Source organism: Spermophilus citellus (genome assembly GCF_964194105.1).
Source record: "Spermophilus citellus genome assembly, chromosome: 12".
NCBI classification, from domain to species: Eukaryota; Metazoa; Chordata; class Mammalia; order Rodentia; family Sciuridae; genus Spermophilus; species Spermophilus citellus.
The window spans coordinates 1,113,111-1,131,333 of record NC_138198.1 but is presented as its reverse complement, the minus strand read 5'-3'; the positions used below and the strand labels follow the sequence as shown (position 1 = coordinate 1,131,333).

The 18,223-nt window shown below is 45.0% G+C and overlaps 2 protein-coding genes across 4 annotated transcripts; one reads left to right on the top strand and one right to left on the bottom strand.

The window, feature by feature from the left end:
* Positions 1–1,001: 1,001 nt before the first annotated feature.
* Positions 1,002–15,499, bottom strand: NFIL3 (nuclear factor, interleukin 3 regulated). 3 transcript variants are annotated; one of them, XM_081262534.1, is made up of 2 exons: positions 15,365–15,499; positions 1,002–2,861 (listed from the first exon to the last, which is right to left on the bottom strand). In XM_081262534.1, exon 2 carries the CDS (start codon positions 2,692–2,694, stop codon positions 1,303–1,305), a length of 1,392 nt encoding a protein of 463 aa, XP_081118660.1. In that variant the 5' UTR covers positions 2,695–2,861; positions 15,365–15,499; the 3' UTR covers positions 1,002–1,302. The 3 variants fall into 3 exon arrangements, with proteins under 3 accessions (XP_081118660.1, XP_081118658.1, XP_081118659.1); XM_081262532.1 differs by lacking the exon at positions 15,365–15,499 and adding an exon at positions 14,705–14,849; XM_081262533.1 differs by lacking the exon at positions 15,365–15,499 and adding an exon at positions 5,091–5,587.
* On the top strand, positions 14,574–16,739 carry LOC308632069 (uncharacterized protein; the record flags this gene model as incomplete). The annotated part of the gene is made up of 2 exons (XM_081263714.1): positions 14,574–15,784; positions 15,928–16,739. 2 exons carry the CDS (start codon positions 14,574–14,576, stop codon positions 16,238–16,240), a joined length of 1,524 nt encoding a protein of 507 aa, XP_081119840.1. The 3' UTR covers positions 16,241–16,739.
* Between the last annotated feature and the right edge of the window lie 1,484 nt (positions 16,740–18,223).

Genomic DNA, 18,223 nt, shown 5'->3' with positions numbered 1-18,223 from the left:
CCTGTTCTGCCTTCTCTCAACTCCTTTACCCACTTCTGGAATAGAAAAGAGGTCAGTGTGGAAATAGGGCTTTGGTCAGGAGTTACCTATTGAGAAAGCTGTGCCTGACTGACACCCACCTCACTCTGCCTCAGAAGGACATGTGGAGGTCAGTCACACCATGTGCCACAGGACAGTGGAGCATCTTGGACAAATAATCAGGAACAATTTAGTTGGGATGATGCTTTTTTTCCCTGAAGTTATATAACTTTTAAACCAATGCCTGAAGATGTAGAGCTATTATTTACAGTTATCACGAATAAATCTTTTATTTTGTGGTGTTGGAGAGTTTTGTATGTGCAAGAAAAAAGCTCTACCACTGAGTTATAGCCTCAGCTCATGACCACATCTTTAAAAAATAAAAAATCATTATACATACTCGGACTACATATATATGTCGGCCTCTGGTAATTGATGTGTTCTTTGAAATTCTGGAAACCAAATAAAAATAGTTATAAGCTAAATAACTATTTTTATTCCCTAGACGATTTATACACCAGAACTGTTAAGATTTACAACATAAAAATGTTTCCATCCTTATTACCCACTCTTTAAAAGCAGCCTTTCATCTAATAAACGGGGTCAGTGACTCAACTATCTGCATCCCTGTGTCACACTTAAAAGGCAGATGACTAAAGGCAAATTAATGCCAGACAGCCTGGTTTTTCTACTTTAAAAAAAATTATAGAAAAACTATATTTTAAAGAAAATGATATAACAGTGAATATTAGCAAATTAGTCTCAGAAAAGAAAAGTCCTTGTTATTTTTTCTCTCTCTAGAAGGTTTCTGAAGTTGTTAGAGTCTAGAAAACAAACGATCTGCTCATGTACACTTCCGTTTTTCCTTATTCAGAAGGGGAAATTGCCTCGTATCGGTTAAAAAATAAACTTCAATAAGTACTTGGATCACTTAAAATTGTTTTTCCATTTTCCATTCAAATCAAGTGCAATGGAACAGAATGTCTGTGTTGTCACCAATCCTTTATTGAAACTGGCAACTTACACGCTTTATAATAGAACAACAAAAATAATGTCCGATATGTACAGCCTTTGTGTGGACTATGTGACTATACACAGGGAAGGGTGAGAACGTAACCTCATCTTCATCATAATTTGTGCACACAAAGACACTCAACAGACAACATGTGCACACAACAGTGAAATGACAACATGGGTCCAGTGAAAACTGAGCATCATACAAAAACGTATCCATCCATTGCAAATGACAGCTTCCTAAATATCCAGCTCTTAGTCAGTAGTGATTTACCCGGAGTCTGAAGCAGAGATGGGTTGTGTGGCTATGAGTCTCTTAAGTGAGACCACCTCTGCAGATAAGTTTGCTATCCCCTGCTTCAAGTACAAATTCTCCGCATCGGAAACTTTGTAGCCACTGTCTTTAATTTCCACCACTCCAGTTTTGAAACCATTCTGAGTTTTGCCACTCAGTTCTTTTGGATGCCAGTGTTCCGATTTGAGGGACCAATCTTGAATGTTTGTCACTTGCACTGAGAAAGGCGTGAGGGAAGAATGTACCATACTCCGGGGACTATGCTTTTCAAGTTCAAAATGTCTTTTCGACGTCATGTCGACGGGCAAGGAAAGTTTTTGCGTGGTCTCGAAATCATTATCGAAGGCTTCGACTTTGATCTGCATGGCTTTGGCTTTGATCCGAAGCTTGTGAGGCAAGGCTGAGGAATTCACTTCGGGGACTTTCACCACGGTCGCATGCCCACGTTTCAGTTCCACTGGAGAATGGATGGGGCCCTTGGGAACCTGCTGCTCGTCCTCCCCGTCGGATGACTTGCCCACGACACCGTCGTCAGTTTCTGAAGTTCTGGGAGAGTTGCTGGAGGATCTGTTGACTTGCAGGAGAGGTGGAGAGTGTGAGTAGCCAGAAAAAGAACTCCCCAGATAGTTCTGATAGATGGAGGCTGCATAGGAGCCCCGGTCGTCTCTGGGCTCCTTGGCATAGTGGTCGAGCTCCATGGGCTCTTGCTTGATGACGTGGAACTTGTTGTCAGGACTTCTGCAGCTGCCCTGCCCAGGACTCTCCTGCGTGTGTTCCACGGAGGACACCTCGGACATGTCGGACAGAGAGCTCTGCGGAGAGTGCTTAATGACAGAGATGCAGCTGCTGGACACGATGGAGGGTTCCTGCTCGTCCACGAAGGAGCCCACGGTGGCCTTGGAAGTCTGGTAGTCTTGAAAGTACACAGCTGGAGAATTGCTGAGCTTCTGAATCTCTTGGGCATACGCTGTGGAGCTAATTAAACCAAACTTTAATTTCAGGGAAAGCAGTTCTGCTTTTAAAGTGGCGTTTTCTTCTCCCAGCGCAATGAGTTTGTTCTCTAAAACCAGGTCATTCAGCCGGCGCTTCTCCCGAGACCTTTTGGCCGCTTCATTGTTTTTCCGCCTTTTTTCCCAGTACATGGCATCTTTCTTCTCATCGGGAATGAATTCCCGTTTCCTCCGACAGGCGGAAGATTTGTTTTTCCCCACGCTGCCTTCGTTCAGAAGCAGCTCTTCACCTGTGGCCAGGTCCTCCGTGGTGGCTTCAGTTAAGGCAGAACTGAGTACCATCCCTTTGTCCCCGTGGCTGGAGGTATCCAGAGATGCCTGCTCCTTTTTGATGGTCTGCATTTTTCTCAACTGCATCAGAAACAACCTGACCCTATAAATGCAGAGAAGAACAAGTGATTTCCCCAGGATTCTGAACAGCTTTGGGAACTGGCTTCAAATCCATCAATACTCTTGTCCTGCTGTCGTCGGAGATTCACCTGCCAGGCTCCTCTTCTTGAACAGAGTAGGGTCTTCCTGGTGATCTGCAATATACAAAAAGAAATAGTTATTTATTCGGACAAATCTTCGTTGCCAGTTACATAGACTGTGCTCAGCATTTACGGAATATAGGCATGGCAATTCTTTCCTTGGAAGAGCATGCAATCTTTTTTTTTTTTTTTAATCATTTTTCATTGTAGATGGACACAACATCTTTGTTTATTCTTATGTGGTGATGAGGATCAAACCCAGTGCCTCATACATGCTAGGCAAGTGCTCTACCACTGAGCTACAGCTCTGGCCCCAACAGCATGCAATCTTGAAAAGGAGGAAGTACCCAAATATCTCTACTGTCATCTACAGGAGATTAAGTGGTCCAGAGAATGAGAAACCAAACAAAAATAAATAAAATAAAATAAAATAAAACCACCTTTGTCCTAGGAAAAATAGTGGCAAGCTGTGTCTAATAAGGGAGAAATGGTTGGGTGTGGCAGGTGGCGGAGAGCCATTATAGGAAGGAAATTACAGATAGCCTCCAGTTGGTAAGTTTCTAAATAATACTCGCATATTGTGTTGTTTCTGAATAATTTTTGATAACCCTGACACCACTGCTGAACAAACAAGGTCACCTCTTCAAAGGAACATTGCTAGGTAAACTCTTTTAAGACCCATGAATAAGTTCTGCAGTCATACTTGGAAGAAAACATAAATGGAATTACTTTTTTTGTACCAGGGATTGAACTCAGGGGCACTTGACCACTGTGCCACATTCCCGGTCCTATTTTGTATTTATTCAGTGACCGGGTCTACTGAGTTGCTTAGTACCTTGCCATTGCTTGAGGCTGGCGATCCTCCTGCCTCAGCCTCCCAAGCCACTGGGATTACAGGCATGTGCCCCTGAACCCAGCGGAGCTAAATATTTTACTTCCAAAGAAACTAAAATAAAAGCCACGTTAACAACAGTTATTATGGATTTTAATCTGCATCTTCATGTAGACATAAACCTGCCTGTCACATCCCTGACTGCCTGATGGGCTTAGAGCCCAGGACATTCCAACGAGTGACTCACCAGACCTGAATGAAAAGGGTTCCTGTCCATAAGGCCGTCACTTCAGAAACACCTGTGCTCAGGAGATTAGAAACGTCCCTTTTCCTGACTTCCTTCAAACTGATTTATCAAACAATCAAGATCAAAGCCTCCAACATTTTTTTGTGTCCTGAAAATTCTGTTATTGTAGATTTCCGTTATAGAGTAGCTTTGAGACTAAAATGAATAGTCACTGTTCAAAGGGATTTATTATTATTATTTTTTTAAAGTCCAGGGCCCTTTTGAAACTTCAAATTAAACCAAGAGAATATAGTTGTGGAAAGAACTTCTTTCAATTTTACTAATTAGTTTCAAATAAAATATAACAACTCAGAGATAGAATCATCAACTAATTTCTTCTCTCTTGGGTGACATATTTATAATATTCATTTGGCCTGACTTTTTTTTTTTTTTTTTTTGAGGTGCCAGGGATGGAAGACAGGGCCTCTTTACTACACCTGGTAGGTAAGCACTCTACCACTCTACTTCCAGCCCCAACACTTTCTTTGATGTGAGATAATAAATCTGTATTATGTGCCCAAAAGCACTCTTTTCACAGTGGTTTTGGGGCCTATGTTTCCAGACACTGATTCTATAGTTTTCCAGTTGGAATACTTTTTGGAAGGCGGATGTGGACAACAACTCTTCTCTTGCTCCACTTGTCTAGCTCCATCCCACCGTATTGTAAAGATGTCGTGTTTTTAGGGCTGGGGTTGTGGCTTGCCTTGCATATGTGAGGCACTGGGTTCAGTTCTAAGCACCACATAAAAATAAATAAACAAAATAAAGACATTGCAACCATGTATAACTAAAATTTTTTTAAAAAAGATGTAGTGTTTTTGTTTTACATCACTATTTTTTTTCTTATGCACAGTTTTACAATGACTAGTGAAGTTTGATTTCATCAATTGTAAAAGCCTGCCAGATCCTTTTGTCTTTTCGGTAGCAACAGAAGGCATGATGTCATGATTTCAGGATCATAAAGACTAAGGTTTCGTGCCATTTTTCTGTCCACTAAACTGAGAAAACACAGTCCAGGAAACTGCTGGTCACAACTCAGAAGTGTGACTGTTAGCACTAAGCTTGTTTTTTGATAACGACACTTTAAAGAGCAACAGTGACCAGGCATGCGTCACAGTAGGCAGGGATCAGGATGTGGCAGTGATGGAATCTGTCTATTGATCACCTGGTGAAACATGATTTCCCATCCTCTCCACTCAGGTTTCGTCTCTGGACGTGACGACCCATTTTGCACTACGGATTTCTTGCTCAAGTGCGTACTGCCGTTCAAAAGTGAAATGGGTGGCAAAGCAAAGAGTGAGAAACTCTAGCTAATGAAGCCCAGAGACCTTTTCTTATCCCAGGAGCCTTTCAAAGCTGAACTGAATCTTCAGGTTGTCCTTCTTTTAACTTCGAGTTTTTCAACATCACACTGTATCTTGCACACTATTATTCTGGGTATTTTTTTTTTTTTCCATTTGAGAATTTTTCTCTTCCATGCATTTTTAAAACCTGTCCTTTCTTTTTTTGGTGAGGTTGGGGGGATGTACCATGGATTGACTCAGCAGTACTGGATCACAGAGCCCCATCCTCAGACCTATTTTATATTTTCTTCAGAGACAGGGTCTCACTGAGTTGCTTAACATCTCGCTTTTTCTGAGGCTGGCTTTGAACTTGTGGTCCTCCTGCCTCAGCCTCCAGAGCCACTAGGATTACAGGCATGCACCACTGTGACTAGTTCCTTTCCTTAAAAAAAAAAAAAAAAATCACATTTCCTTTACATCGTCCCACAATTCTTAGTCTTCCTACACGTTCATGACTTCTCTCCACATCGAGTGATGGGGACCCTTTTCAACCTCCTGGCCCCAAACTGTGTGCTACTTACAGGAACACGGGGTGTGTCAGCGGCAGGCAGACATCAACATGCTGCACAGAGAGCTGTAATTTAGCTAAGGTAGGCCCCTTGTCTTAAAATCTCTTTACCCCTTTCTTCTAGATGTCTAAGTACTGTATGTCCAACTTATCATCTCCACAACTTTGTGGGTCCATGAAAACCTACAAACAGGCTCATTTCATTTTAATCATCTTCTTATTTGATTCTTACCACCTGTCACTATGAATCTGGACATCCTCCCTATCTCTACAACTCAACTGGCAATCACGACCTGCCATTTTAGCATCTTTTCTGTATGTAATATTATGTATCAAATAATCTTGCAGTGGTGGGAAGAGTGTGTCAGCCCTGTGAGATAACAAAGAGGTGCCGATTGCATACATTGTGTATCTTTCTAGGTGTTTCTCCTATGTCTAACTAGACTGTGGAGGGCTTCAGGGAGGAAACTGAAATATATCATATTCTTCTAGCAACAAACTGAAGATATGAGGTACTCGACATTGGATTGATGGTCATCCATTCACCTTACAGAAGAGTTCTATAATCACAAAAGTTTTTAGGATGTTTCCTTTCTTTGAGATAAATGCCATTTATCATTTAATATTTTCTGTGTGAATAAGGGAAATTGTTTTTTAAACAGAGATTCTTTTATTCAACACATGGAGAACCTACTGTGTACTGAGCTACACTGGGCCCATATAAAAGGGAAAGAAAACCAAACCCCCAAAAGCTCAGTCCTTGCTGTCAGAATTGGCAGCCGAACACAAGAGATAACCAGAATTAAGGTGCATGGACAGAGTTCCCACAACAGAGTCTGTAAGCTGCCTTTTTCTTGTCACAAGGACAATAACAAAAACAATCATCATAGGTGCTATTTATTGAACACTTACTATGCTCCAGGCACTGGGGGGACTGACCTGCTTTATTTCATTAACCTTCCCAACCACCACTTTCAGAGGAGAAATTTCAAGTTCAAGGAATCACACAGCTTGTTAAACAGCAGAGATCTCAGCCCAGCTCAGCCCTGGCTACAGTTTCTTTGTCAGTAGCCTCTCCCACACTGGCACAGGGCTGCTCCCTGCAATGCAGTCTCATCCCTACACAGTCCTGGCTGTGTTCCTCCCGCTTCTGAGTCATGCATTCCCAGTCACTAAGTTTCTCGGGGAATTAAGGCACTTTGAGTTGCTGTCTTAACTTCCAGATGTTGTCCTAAACCAACAAAGGTACCTACCCCCTGGAACTATTTCCTGTGTTCCTTGGTGTTGTTTCATATTCTGGTGGTACTTAAAGGAATGGAGAAAACATTTGATCAATTTTCACATCTCTGCTAAATTTAATCTCCAGGATCCTACCTAGGTTAAGATAGAGGAAAAGAAATACAGCTGTGGACATTGTCACCTGTGATTTGTTTTTTTTTTTTAAAAAAAAAAAAAAACAAAACCCAAACTGTATCCATTTCAACAGAAGAGAACAGTCTCTCTCTAACCCTGGTGTAACTCTCCTGTAGAGGAACCAGATAAATCCCAGGGACTGAGCAAGGAGGCAGAGATTATGCAGCAGCCCAAAGCAGAGATGAACTCTGGACTGTTTACATCTCCTAGCAAAGAACCTAAGGCAAGTGCAAAAGTGGTTGACGAAGCCTTCTAAAAGCATCAGCATTTACGCTCACCCAACAACTTTATTTCAAATCCCAATATTTTCCTTTATGATTAATTTGACAATTACTTCATCGGTGCGTCATCTTTGCAAATCAACATTTAATGCTGCGGTACATTAGTCACCGCTTATGTTTCTTTTTTTGGTGAATAATTGACACTAAATGCCAATTCTATGATGTTAGCATATTCGGCACCATTAACTTCATTACACCCATTAGATGATAGGACTGTTTCTTAAAAACACAAATAAAAAGAGAAATTTAAGAGCAGGAGTCATTACATGCCAGCTGAGACATTTTTCCATACCTAATGTGAGGATGGCATTACTGCCCACTCCTTTTTTTTATGAAACGTCACATGGTTGCTACAAGCAGGAATTGTATTTCGTAAGCCTGGATTTTTTAAGTTTATTTAAGTCAGATGACCTAAATATTGTTTTTTCATTAAAAGACCTGATCTTGATCTACAAAGTTCTCTAAACAAATACAACTTTATGACAATTCTAGACCAATGTTTTCCTTGAGGACTCATTTATATTTATAACAGAAGTGTATCTTTGCTTGTCTCTACCTGATCTTTCTCTGAGATAAGTCTTTACAAGACCAGAAAAGAATAAACACTTTATTTTGAGCATTTAAAATTTTACTAATCATTTAGCCTCAATATCCACTTAAGAGAACATCTTGCTATGTGTCATCTTGTTCAAAGTACATTAATCACTGCCTATGTTTCTTAACATTAACAAATGTTAAATAACTTAATGTTATTTTCTCAACATTAAGTTTTGTTGCAAATTGCTTCTTTATTTGGATCTTAAAATTCTGTCAATACAAGGTGAAATGCAATGTGATGTGCCTAGTGGTTTGGAAATATTTTCATAGAAATATCTCGTTTTCCTCCTCTACTCTCTGAATATACTGTTCACTCTCTTGGATGTTTAGATAACAGTAAAGAAAAAAATTGTTTTCGAGCTAAACTTAAGTTACATAGACCTGTAAACCATCTTTCCACTAAAAAGGCTGTTGCTAGTTTTTGAGATAAATGCCATTTTCATGAAAAAATAAAATCAATCCATCATTTCACAGGACTTTATACCTGTCAACTAGTAAGACTAGCAAAATGTTAACCTACATTTTCTCAGAGTGGGTAAAATCCAGGATGTGTGCATAAATGAAATGCTTTACATTCTATGTGTAAGGGGAAAAAATCTAGCATTTTTAGATAAAATAATAAAGGAATTCACATGTACAACTAAGGGATCGTGAGTGATGTAAAAATTCAGAAATGCTGAAGCTATAAGGGGATTTTCTAATCATGATCATTAAAAATAGAAAGACTTTTTAAATTAAGAAAACTAAACGTTTCCAAATGGCCAGCTAAAGGCTCACATGAACACTATAGTTCCATCTCTAGTAAGAAGTTAGAAAGAAATGTGTACTTAGTCAAGACAGGGAAAACACACACACACACACACACACACACACACTCTCTCTCTCTCTCTCTCTCCCCCCCCCCCCCCCTCTGCCAGAATCTATTCTAGCACAGCAACAAATTGACCTAGTTTTTTCTATTTGGGTACATCTGTAAATAAATGTGTCAAAACCTGATCTGGGTTTACCATAAAGGAAAATATTTCAAGTTCAACAAAGGACTAATTGAAAATTAGATTTAAACTTATTAACTAGGATGACAACATTGCATTTTATTACAGCATTGATACAATTTAGTCATTGAAATATGAAATAGTGTAACTTGACATTCTTTTTAAGAGGCTACTGTAACCTAATGCACAATGAAATTATTCTGAAAATTGCAGAGCAGAGAACACTGACACATCCAAACAACTTCACAGCTTGGGAAATAAAGACAGCAGTCATCAGAAGGAGCCGGGGAGACAGGGGGAGGTGGTGGAACAGATGTATTAAAAAAAAAAAAAACTATAGAAACTTCAAACAGGGGATGACTATTGTCTCGAAACTTTTGAAAAGATAGTCAATCAGCCTAACAACTAATCTGAAATCTTAAGGGACACCAACAATCACAAAGTAATCGAGTTGAAGGAGATGCTGCATTAGACAAGCACTAAATGAAGTATAAGGACAAAAATGTTGTGGGGTGTGGGTGGGAGGGGAAGGGGAAAGCAGGGCAGAGAAAGTTCTTGAATATTGCTCAGCGATACTGGAGGATCATCCCAATTCTACCCAGCTAGGCTTTCTAATTCCTTGTTCACTTTCCTAATCAGCAGATGATTGCAAATGTCACTTATTTTACTCTATGCCTTATGAATAGAGTTTTTTTTATGTTTATTTTTAGTGTGTATTTGAAAGCCACTTAAATACAGTTTAAGATCCCTAGAAAGGGAATAAAAGACACCATATCCTGAAAACTATAAGACTTACAGGTATCATTCAATGAAACTGAGTCTTCAAAAAAACAGATTATTAAGGAATGGCATCTAGTAAATTCCTATTAAACTTTAAAAACGAGATTCTGCTCTTGAATTAAAACCATTTGAACAAATTATTCTTTCTTTTAAACTACAGGAAAGTTGTTTGCAATGAACTGTGAGAGATAATTGGGGGTGATGGTAATAAAAATTCATTTTGAAACTGAAAAACTCTTATGTAATGTCTGTGATCAAAGGTCAATGTCTTTCAACATTCTCTACGAGTGCGATCTGGATAAAAATCAACTTAAATATAATTTAGAAAAATAACAGGATACCAAACAATGGGCTAATCCTGTGAAATACAGGCATACCTTACAAAAACAAGAAATGAATATTATAGGAAATTTCTATTACATTGTTTCTGTTATATTTGAATTGAATCCCAAGTGTGCTCTCACTCCTCAATACAAATTAAAAATAAACAACTTTTAACAGCATCGATGCCATCTGGATTACAATGGAAATAATGAAGTACGTGTGATTTTCAACTTGGTTAAAAATAAAGTCCAGGCATGATGACTGCACCTTTTCCACCCCATGCTGCAATCACATCTACATCTCAGAACTGACTCTAATGACCACACAAGGTCAACTAGAAAAATCCACTCAGGAGTGAGTCAGGCACATTGCTCAACCTGTGTGTGAAAGGGCTCTCACAAAAGGTTTTAATTTTCAGATTGTTGCATCATAGTGATGTTATAATTGCACTTCAGCAAGATAAGCCCTTAGCACAGAAAAGGAAATTGTTACAAAAATTACAGTGATCTTGCACTCACTCTCATTGAAGGAACAGAACAGAAAAAGGGGTTGTGACAACCACAGCTTCCCATCTTTTTGAGCTCTGGGCTGCTGATGCGCATCTTTGAGCTTCCATTTCCTCATCTATAAAGTGGGGATGATGACAGGGCCCTCCACACTCTGCCTGACACCTGTAGAGTGTTTATGAAATATTACTTCTTAATCTCATTTCTGAAGAATGACCAACATGAAGGCAATGCTGACTACTAACTAGGTCCAGTCCTTTCTGCCCTTCACCAGTCTTGGCCAGGCACTGTCCTGTGTCACAAATATGCAATTTTCTCAGGTTAGTCGAAAGGGCCAAATATGAATAGTCTCACAGGGCTTAATTTTAGTTTTCAACCATGTAGCTAGATACATACATTCCCTTATAGGGGAGATTCTCCAAGGAGGGTCAAAGCAGCCACTGACTATCTCAGACCAGAGTATTAGAAACAGAGATCATGCAGTACCAAGACCACAAGTCACAGAAAGTCCCAGGAAACTGGAAAAAGACAAATTGCTTCTGCATAAATCAACTCATCTCTCTGCTCCTTCACGCAGACATTAACTTAATGATTTGGGATGTCTTCAGTTCTTCGATCCTGTCAAGAATTCCCTTCAAACTGAAATTAACACAAACATAATGGGCAGTGTTCAAAATAAATCATTAACTGGAACAAAAATGTCTCTCAAGAAATATCTTTACAGATTTAATGACAATATCAATTCTTACTGCACAGAAATCTAGGCAGAGAAAAATGGTGACCTTGTACATGAATCCTGATTACTGGTCATTCACTTGCTGAACTCCTCACAACTGCCTTGCTCCATGGATGTGATTCCCTCAATTTATCCTGAAAGCTGGCAGAATCATAGTAGAGTCAGAATATCACTGGCTAGGCCCGGGAACCGGGGAGCGCATGCGCCTTTTGCACCTCACCAAGGTGGGGTATCTAACTGCAGGTAGCCTGTAGTAAGAGGGAAACTGGCTAGGGACAGAAGTGTCACATATGGACCCTTAGAAGCCAAGCTTTCGGTCTGTTTTCAACAAAGAGCAAATTGAGTTGATACATTCTCAAAGAACATCTGCTAAGTCTCCGTGACTGCACTAAATTACTGCTTGAGCCCAATTTTGGAAGTCTTCAAGCCCGAGTGGAGTACTGTGCAGTTCTTTCACGGCCGCAGAGAGCATTTTGATTTTGTTTTATTTTGAACTTGGGGCAACCGAGTTCCCTTTGGGCTTTGATCACAAACTAAAGACTTAAAAAAAATAAGCATTATTTTAAATAAAATAATAAAGCATGAGTTTAAATGGCCATACTCAAGCTGGGGGCCTTCCTTTCCATTCCTGTCCACACCGGAGTGTTCCCCACCCCCAAGTTCTGTGATTTATTGATATTTGGAGATTTTTCTTTTTCACTTCATAAAAGGAGAAGCGCTTAGCTCTGAAATACAATGAAGATTCCTGGAACAAAGGTGTCTGCGGGTTTTAGAACCTCGCGGTGCAAAGGCATGGAGTTAGTTGGCCCCTGAATTTGTCCCATCGGAAGCCCGGGACACCCACACGAGAGCGCTCCGGGTCGCCCGGCTGCCCTCTCCTCCAGAACCCGGAGCCCGGAGTCCCTCCAGCTCCGCTCTCCGGCGGCCGGCGGGGTGAACCCAGAGCGCACCGGCAGCCGTGGGTCCCTCCCGCCCAGGCTCGGCCGCGCCCCCACGCTGCGCCTCTCCCTGAGACCCGCCTCCCACTGGGTGGGCGGCGCAGCCGGGCCTCAGCGCCGCGAGGACCCCCAGCGCCAGAACAAAGGAATGTTGGGGGGGGGGGCGGATAAGGCTGAGCGCAGCGCAGGCCACCGAGCAGCCCCTGTCCAACAGCAGCCGTCCGGAGTCCAGGTCTCTGCTCGCCACCACCAGATGCGCCCGAAGCCCCTCGGTTCACAGCTATGGCTTCCCGCAGACCCCGCGGGCCGCAGGAGGGAGGGGCACAACCGGGACTGCACGGACGCGCCCCCCGGAGGTGGCGATCGGAAGGTGGCGCCACGCTGCCCCTACATCCCTGAGGCTCCCACCCGAGCTTGCAAACTAGGTCGGGGCCTGACGCCGGGGGTGGGAGGTTGCGGGGTGGGGGGGGGCTCCAGCTATACTCGCTTCTTGGAAAACGACTGTAATTACTGCACTTTAATTATTTGAATGTTACGCGGGGGGCGGGGGGGGGACCTGTTCGTATACACACTTGTACATAAATTCACAAGTAATGACACTAGGTAAGAATCTAGAAAGAAATTCTCTGTCTGGGTACTTTACATATTCATTTATCTTCGCATGCATAAAACTAGGTTATTGAGACAAAAGTGCAATCTACTAACCTATATGTTTCCCATAAATCTCGTCTGGTGTGTGCGGGAGGAATATGATGTGAAATAAATACTTCTGACCTCATTAGCTGTTGTTATTTACAAAAGCCAAGAACAGAAGACGACACTTGGCCATTCCCTGCTGTTCTCAGAGAACAGCAGTTTCCTAAAGTGTCCTTTAAAAAGATAAATGAGAGTCAGCGTACAGCAAATCACTGGGCGCTGCGAAATGCCTTCCTAAAAATACAATCTTATCAAAGGTCTCCGAAGGCGTGGAGTTAAAACTACAGCAAATGGCCTTGAACTTGTATTTGCACACAGCCCTGGAGAAAACACCAGAAATAGCCCGGAGGCCACAATTGTTAAAATGTGATAGGGCTAAATTTAGAAGAACGAGCATTTCATTTAGGGCAAAAGAGACACTTTTGACAGCATGAGCTAACCCAACGCTTAGCCGGTTGTCTACTTTCCTGTTTAAAATATCCTTTAATAAAACCTGTTATGGTGACGTTCTTAAAGGCTGAGATTGCCCTACTTTCTTTGTAGCAAGATTATAAAATCACGTAATTAGCTCCCTCTTTCTATGCTCACTGCCAGCAAATTCGGCAGTTACATAATGCAACATTTCCAGGAAACTATTATGTGATCTGTCTTGTAGTGTCTGAAAAAGCAATGACAATAAGGTGAAAAAAAAAGGGCTGATCGAATGGAATGCATTACAATTAGGAAGGTGGGGAGGTAAACGTCACAATGGTTCGTCCCAGATTTAAAAATAACAGCTCTGAACATTTAAGGAGCAAACCCCTCCCCCTCCTGTAGTACCCAAGATCAGCATTCCTCCCCAGGAATTTTTCTTTTTATGTTTTGGAGGGTCGTTTTAAAACATGTTTATTTGGGATATCATAGAGATTAAATAACGATCTAATACCCAAAGCTGCGCTAAAATTACCAGATCATTGCACACATACGCGCATATTCCCACATCAGCCCGCCCGTAATCCGTGCCAACATTTCACCGTGGGCAGATTATGCAATGTAAGAAAGGACAAATCCCACAACCTTCCCGAGGGCTTGTAAAACACGCTGACGACAAACAGGGTGGAAAACGTCGGTGCCCGTACGGCGCCTGACACAAACAGACGCCGCGCAGGCATTCTCCGAATGCCGTCACCTTTCGCGCTCGCCACCCTCTTTCTCAACCAGCAAATCAAGATCATACCCCCATTACTCAAACCTCTCCTACCACCCCCCACTCCCCGCGCCGCCAGCCCCGGAGAAGGGACGAGAAAGGAGAGACAAGTGGGAGGAAAGAGCATCTTCCCGCTCCGAGAGAGCTCAGCCTCTGCCCAGCCTCCCTGGCGCTCTTCTCTACCAAAACATCAATTTTCCTGAAATCAGGAGACATTATGCAATAGCAGCGGGGGGGAGAGCGCAAACCGGCCCGGACGACGTGCCGGCGCGAGGGCGCTGCAATCAAAGCCGCCACCTTAAGGTGGCGAGTCCCATCCTGACCAGGCAGCAAAAGTTTATGTAATGAATGCGCCGCGCACACTCGCCGCCTCCGGGAGCCCCGCGCACCCGGGCCGGCACCCCGCGCCCAGTGCCCGCCGGCCGCGCGCTCCGGGAGCGGGCTGCGGGCCCCCGGCCGGCGGTGGGCGGAGCACTTACCGTGTTTCTGCGCCCGGAGCCGGAGAAGCCCAGAGAAAGAAAGGGGCGGCCCGGAGTCGGGCTGGCGGCGCTGAGGCTCGGGCCGGGCCGGGCCTGCGGGGCCGCGGCGGGCGGCGGCGAGGGCGCGGCGCGGGCGGCGGGCAGGCGGGCGCGCCGGGTCCGCGGGCGCCGCGGCCGCGCCGAGAGATGTGTGTTAGTAGGTCAGTTGCGAGCGCGGCGCTGCGTCGCCGCCCGCCAGCCCCGCCGTGACGGGCGGCCCCGGCCCCAATCGCCGCGCCCGCTCCCGCCCCCCGGCCGCCGCCAATGGCCGCCGCCGGCCGGGGCGGGCTCTCCGCGGCCCCGCCCCGCCCCCCGCCCCGCCGCCCGCCCCGCTCCCCCGGGTGGCGGCGCCACTGCCAGTCCGTGTCTCCCCCTGGCTGCGGCCACAGCCGCCGCCCGAGCGTCCGCCAGGACCCGCGGCCCGCGGGAGGGTGGCGCCCCGGCCGGCCCCGCGGAACCGGCCGGGGCGCGGCTGGGAGGAGGGGCCGGGACCCCCACCCTGGCCGGGCCGTGTGCCCCGGGCCTCTCGGCCTTCCCGGTCGCCGCCGTGGCTCCGGGCGACCCCCGAGCCCGAGCCGAGGCGCTTTTTGTCCGCCCGAGAGCCGCCGCCCGCCGGGCTACCTGTGGCCGGCGCAACGCCGGCCCGGGGCGCGGGCTGCGGCGACCCGGGCGTGGCCGGGACCTCGGCCTCCGTCCTCCACACGCTCCCGAGAGGACCCCAGCGCCTGGGCAGGCGGCGGCTGGCGAGCGGCCCGCACTCGGGCGTGCGGCGGCGGGGACGGGGTCGGGACGGCTGGTGGGCGCGGCGCCGTGCCGCGCGGCGGAGGCCACGAGGGAAAAGCCCCGGCGCCTCTCCCGGGAGCCGCGACGGCCTGCAGCGGGGAGGAAAGCTCCGCGCGTCGACACCGCCCCCTGCACAATGAGGGCGAAGATGACGGCTGCTAAGTGGTTGCGTAACACGACCGGGAAACCAGGCTCGTCCAGGTCCCTCTGGCCCGGGGCCACGTGCAGCGCTGGCCGCCGCCGCCTCCCCCGGAGCAGGTGGGGGCCCCCGCCGTCCGGGTGGGCCGGGCGGGGTCGCCCACCGGCCTGGGGTGCGGAGGCTGCAGAGGACCGGACCGTGCCGGGTCTCTTCTGGCGATCTTGAATTCGTAGCTCTTTAGTGTCATTTCTGTCCCCAATAGAATGCGCTCGTCTTCTTCCCTCAAATTCCCGTGCTACGCAGGAGACGTGAAGAAGTGGGGGAAAGGGCGCCCGGCCGAGGTTGTAAAAGCACGTGGCATACACACCCCGCGTTTCCGGATACATAAATGGAGGGGCTTTGCGGGCCTTGGCGGAGGGAGCCACATTCCTGACAGTGACACGCACACGCTGCCCAAAGAGGGGATGTGGCAGGTGGCCAGGACCTCCTCCCTCTGCTTGGACTACGTGGGAGTTGGGCTGAATTTCCTTCTCTTTTTTCCTCTCCCATTTTTAAAAAAGCAAACACCCAAGTAAAGAATGGAGTGAACACAGGTACACCGTCAAGAGTGTCCACCATCAAAGAAAATACACTCGGTTAGAGTGAGTCTTTCCCACCTTACTCATTCTCACACAGATACTCTCGTAAGCACCCAGGGTGATGTTTTAAAGATATTGGTCACCTCTCAGGGAGGTTTTTAGAAAGCCTTGCAGGATGATGCTGTGGTTCAGAATGCTGTCCAACTCTTGTTCATAATTCATCCGGTAAACAAGTCCAGTTTTGCCAATAAGGCTCTGACAACTTGGAGGCGTGATGTGGGCTTTCACATCTCCAGCCCTCTACCCCCTTCCTCGATGCAGAACAATTCAAGAACCACATCCCTTCTAGTTCACATGTATTCCGAAAAATTGATTATCTTGAAAACAAATTCTGATTTTGGTTTATCATTTCCACTTTTCTCCCATTTACTGATAGTTTTCTCTTCTCCAAGCCCTCAAAATGCCTGTTTATGGCTTTGAAGAAACCTCAGATGAAATCAAAACCTTATCGGTAAATCAGTTACCTTTTCAAGGTGAGAAATCAGCTATTTCCTAGTAAATGAGAGTTGCTGTACATGACATTCCCTCCTCCTACCAGGTGTCATACACATTTTGAATAATGTCATAGGATTCCAAAGCTGGTGTAGATTGGGCAGATGTCTACATAGAAAGATAAGTGGATTTTCAAGATGGGTAAATAAGGAGCCTGGAGTCACTCCATGCAGTGAGAGCCAAGGAATGCTTTGACCCTAGATACTTGTTCTTTATTCTGAATTTTGAAACCTGATGCCCCTCCAATCTCCTGCGATATTTTAGATTGTGCCTACATGATATATGTGTTTTACTGTTTACGACCATCTAACTTGGAGATCAGAGGAAGCATAAGATGTCTATGATACCAGCTTAGAAAATAACTCTTTAGCTCCTCCTGGTGATTAGGAAACTGCTAAACCTCTGAGGAAGGAGCTGTCCCCAGGACCCAAGTGTTGGTATGTCTCATGCTATGTCCTAGAGCAAACAGACAAGTAGTCACTGCTTAACCAGAGTAAATGGAGCATAGGAGCTAAGAGGTTTGAAACAAATTAACCAGGGTGGGGAGGCTTTCAGGAGGACATAATATTTGCCTCATTGTGCAGCAGTGCTGTGACTACATTGTCGGGAAGAAGAGGAAGGAGTTCTGGTTCAAGTATCATGTCAAAACTTACTTACTTAGTTTCTTTCTTTCTTTTTCTCTCCCTCCCTTCTTTCCTTCCTCCTTTCTTTTTTCCCAGTGCTGGGGATTGAACCCAGGTCCTCTTGCATGTTAGGCAAGTGCTCTACCACTGACCTATACCCTGTCCAAAAGTCAATACTTTTTTTTTTTTTTTTTTTACTTTGGGTGGCCTGTCCCTCTCAATGCTGAGTTGGGGTGGGCGCTAGGGAGGTGGTGGCTAGGACAGCAATGAGAGCTACTAGCAGAAAACAATCACACTTAAATGCATTTTCTTACCCTACCAATATGCTCTCTGATTAAGCAAATTTAAAAGCTATAACTTGAGATCAAAATAACCCAGACTGACTTCTCCTTACTAAGATGGAAAGACCCCAGCAGGACGTTTCAAGCTGAAGATCCTAAGAAGCCATTCACATCCAGAGGCTTTTACAGGGGACCTTGGCGGGCAGAGATGGCTGCAAAGTGGGCTTCTAATGAGAATTCAGGAAGTGAGCTGCATGTGGATTGAGACACAAACAGAAAAAATCATGCCCCACTAGGGAGACACTGGCTTTATTGCTTATGCTGGAAAATAGTTCCAGGGGGCTCACAGCTCCAATTTTTCAGAAGAAAGTTGACATTTTAAATTTTTGTAAAATATCCTGATTTTCAATGTTGAAAAAAAAATCATTAAAAAAAATAATGTCTATGGGGCTTACCCAGAATCATCTGGAAGATGGAGCCATCTTGCAGAGGTGCCAGGAAGGGGAGGGCTGAGGGCTGAAAAA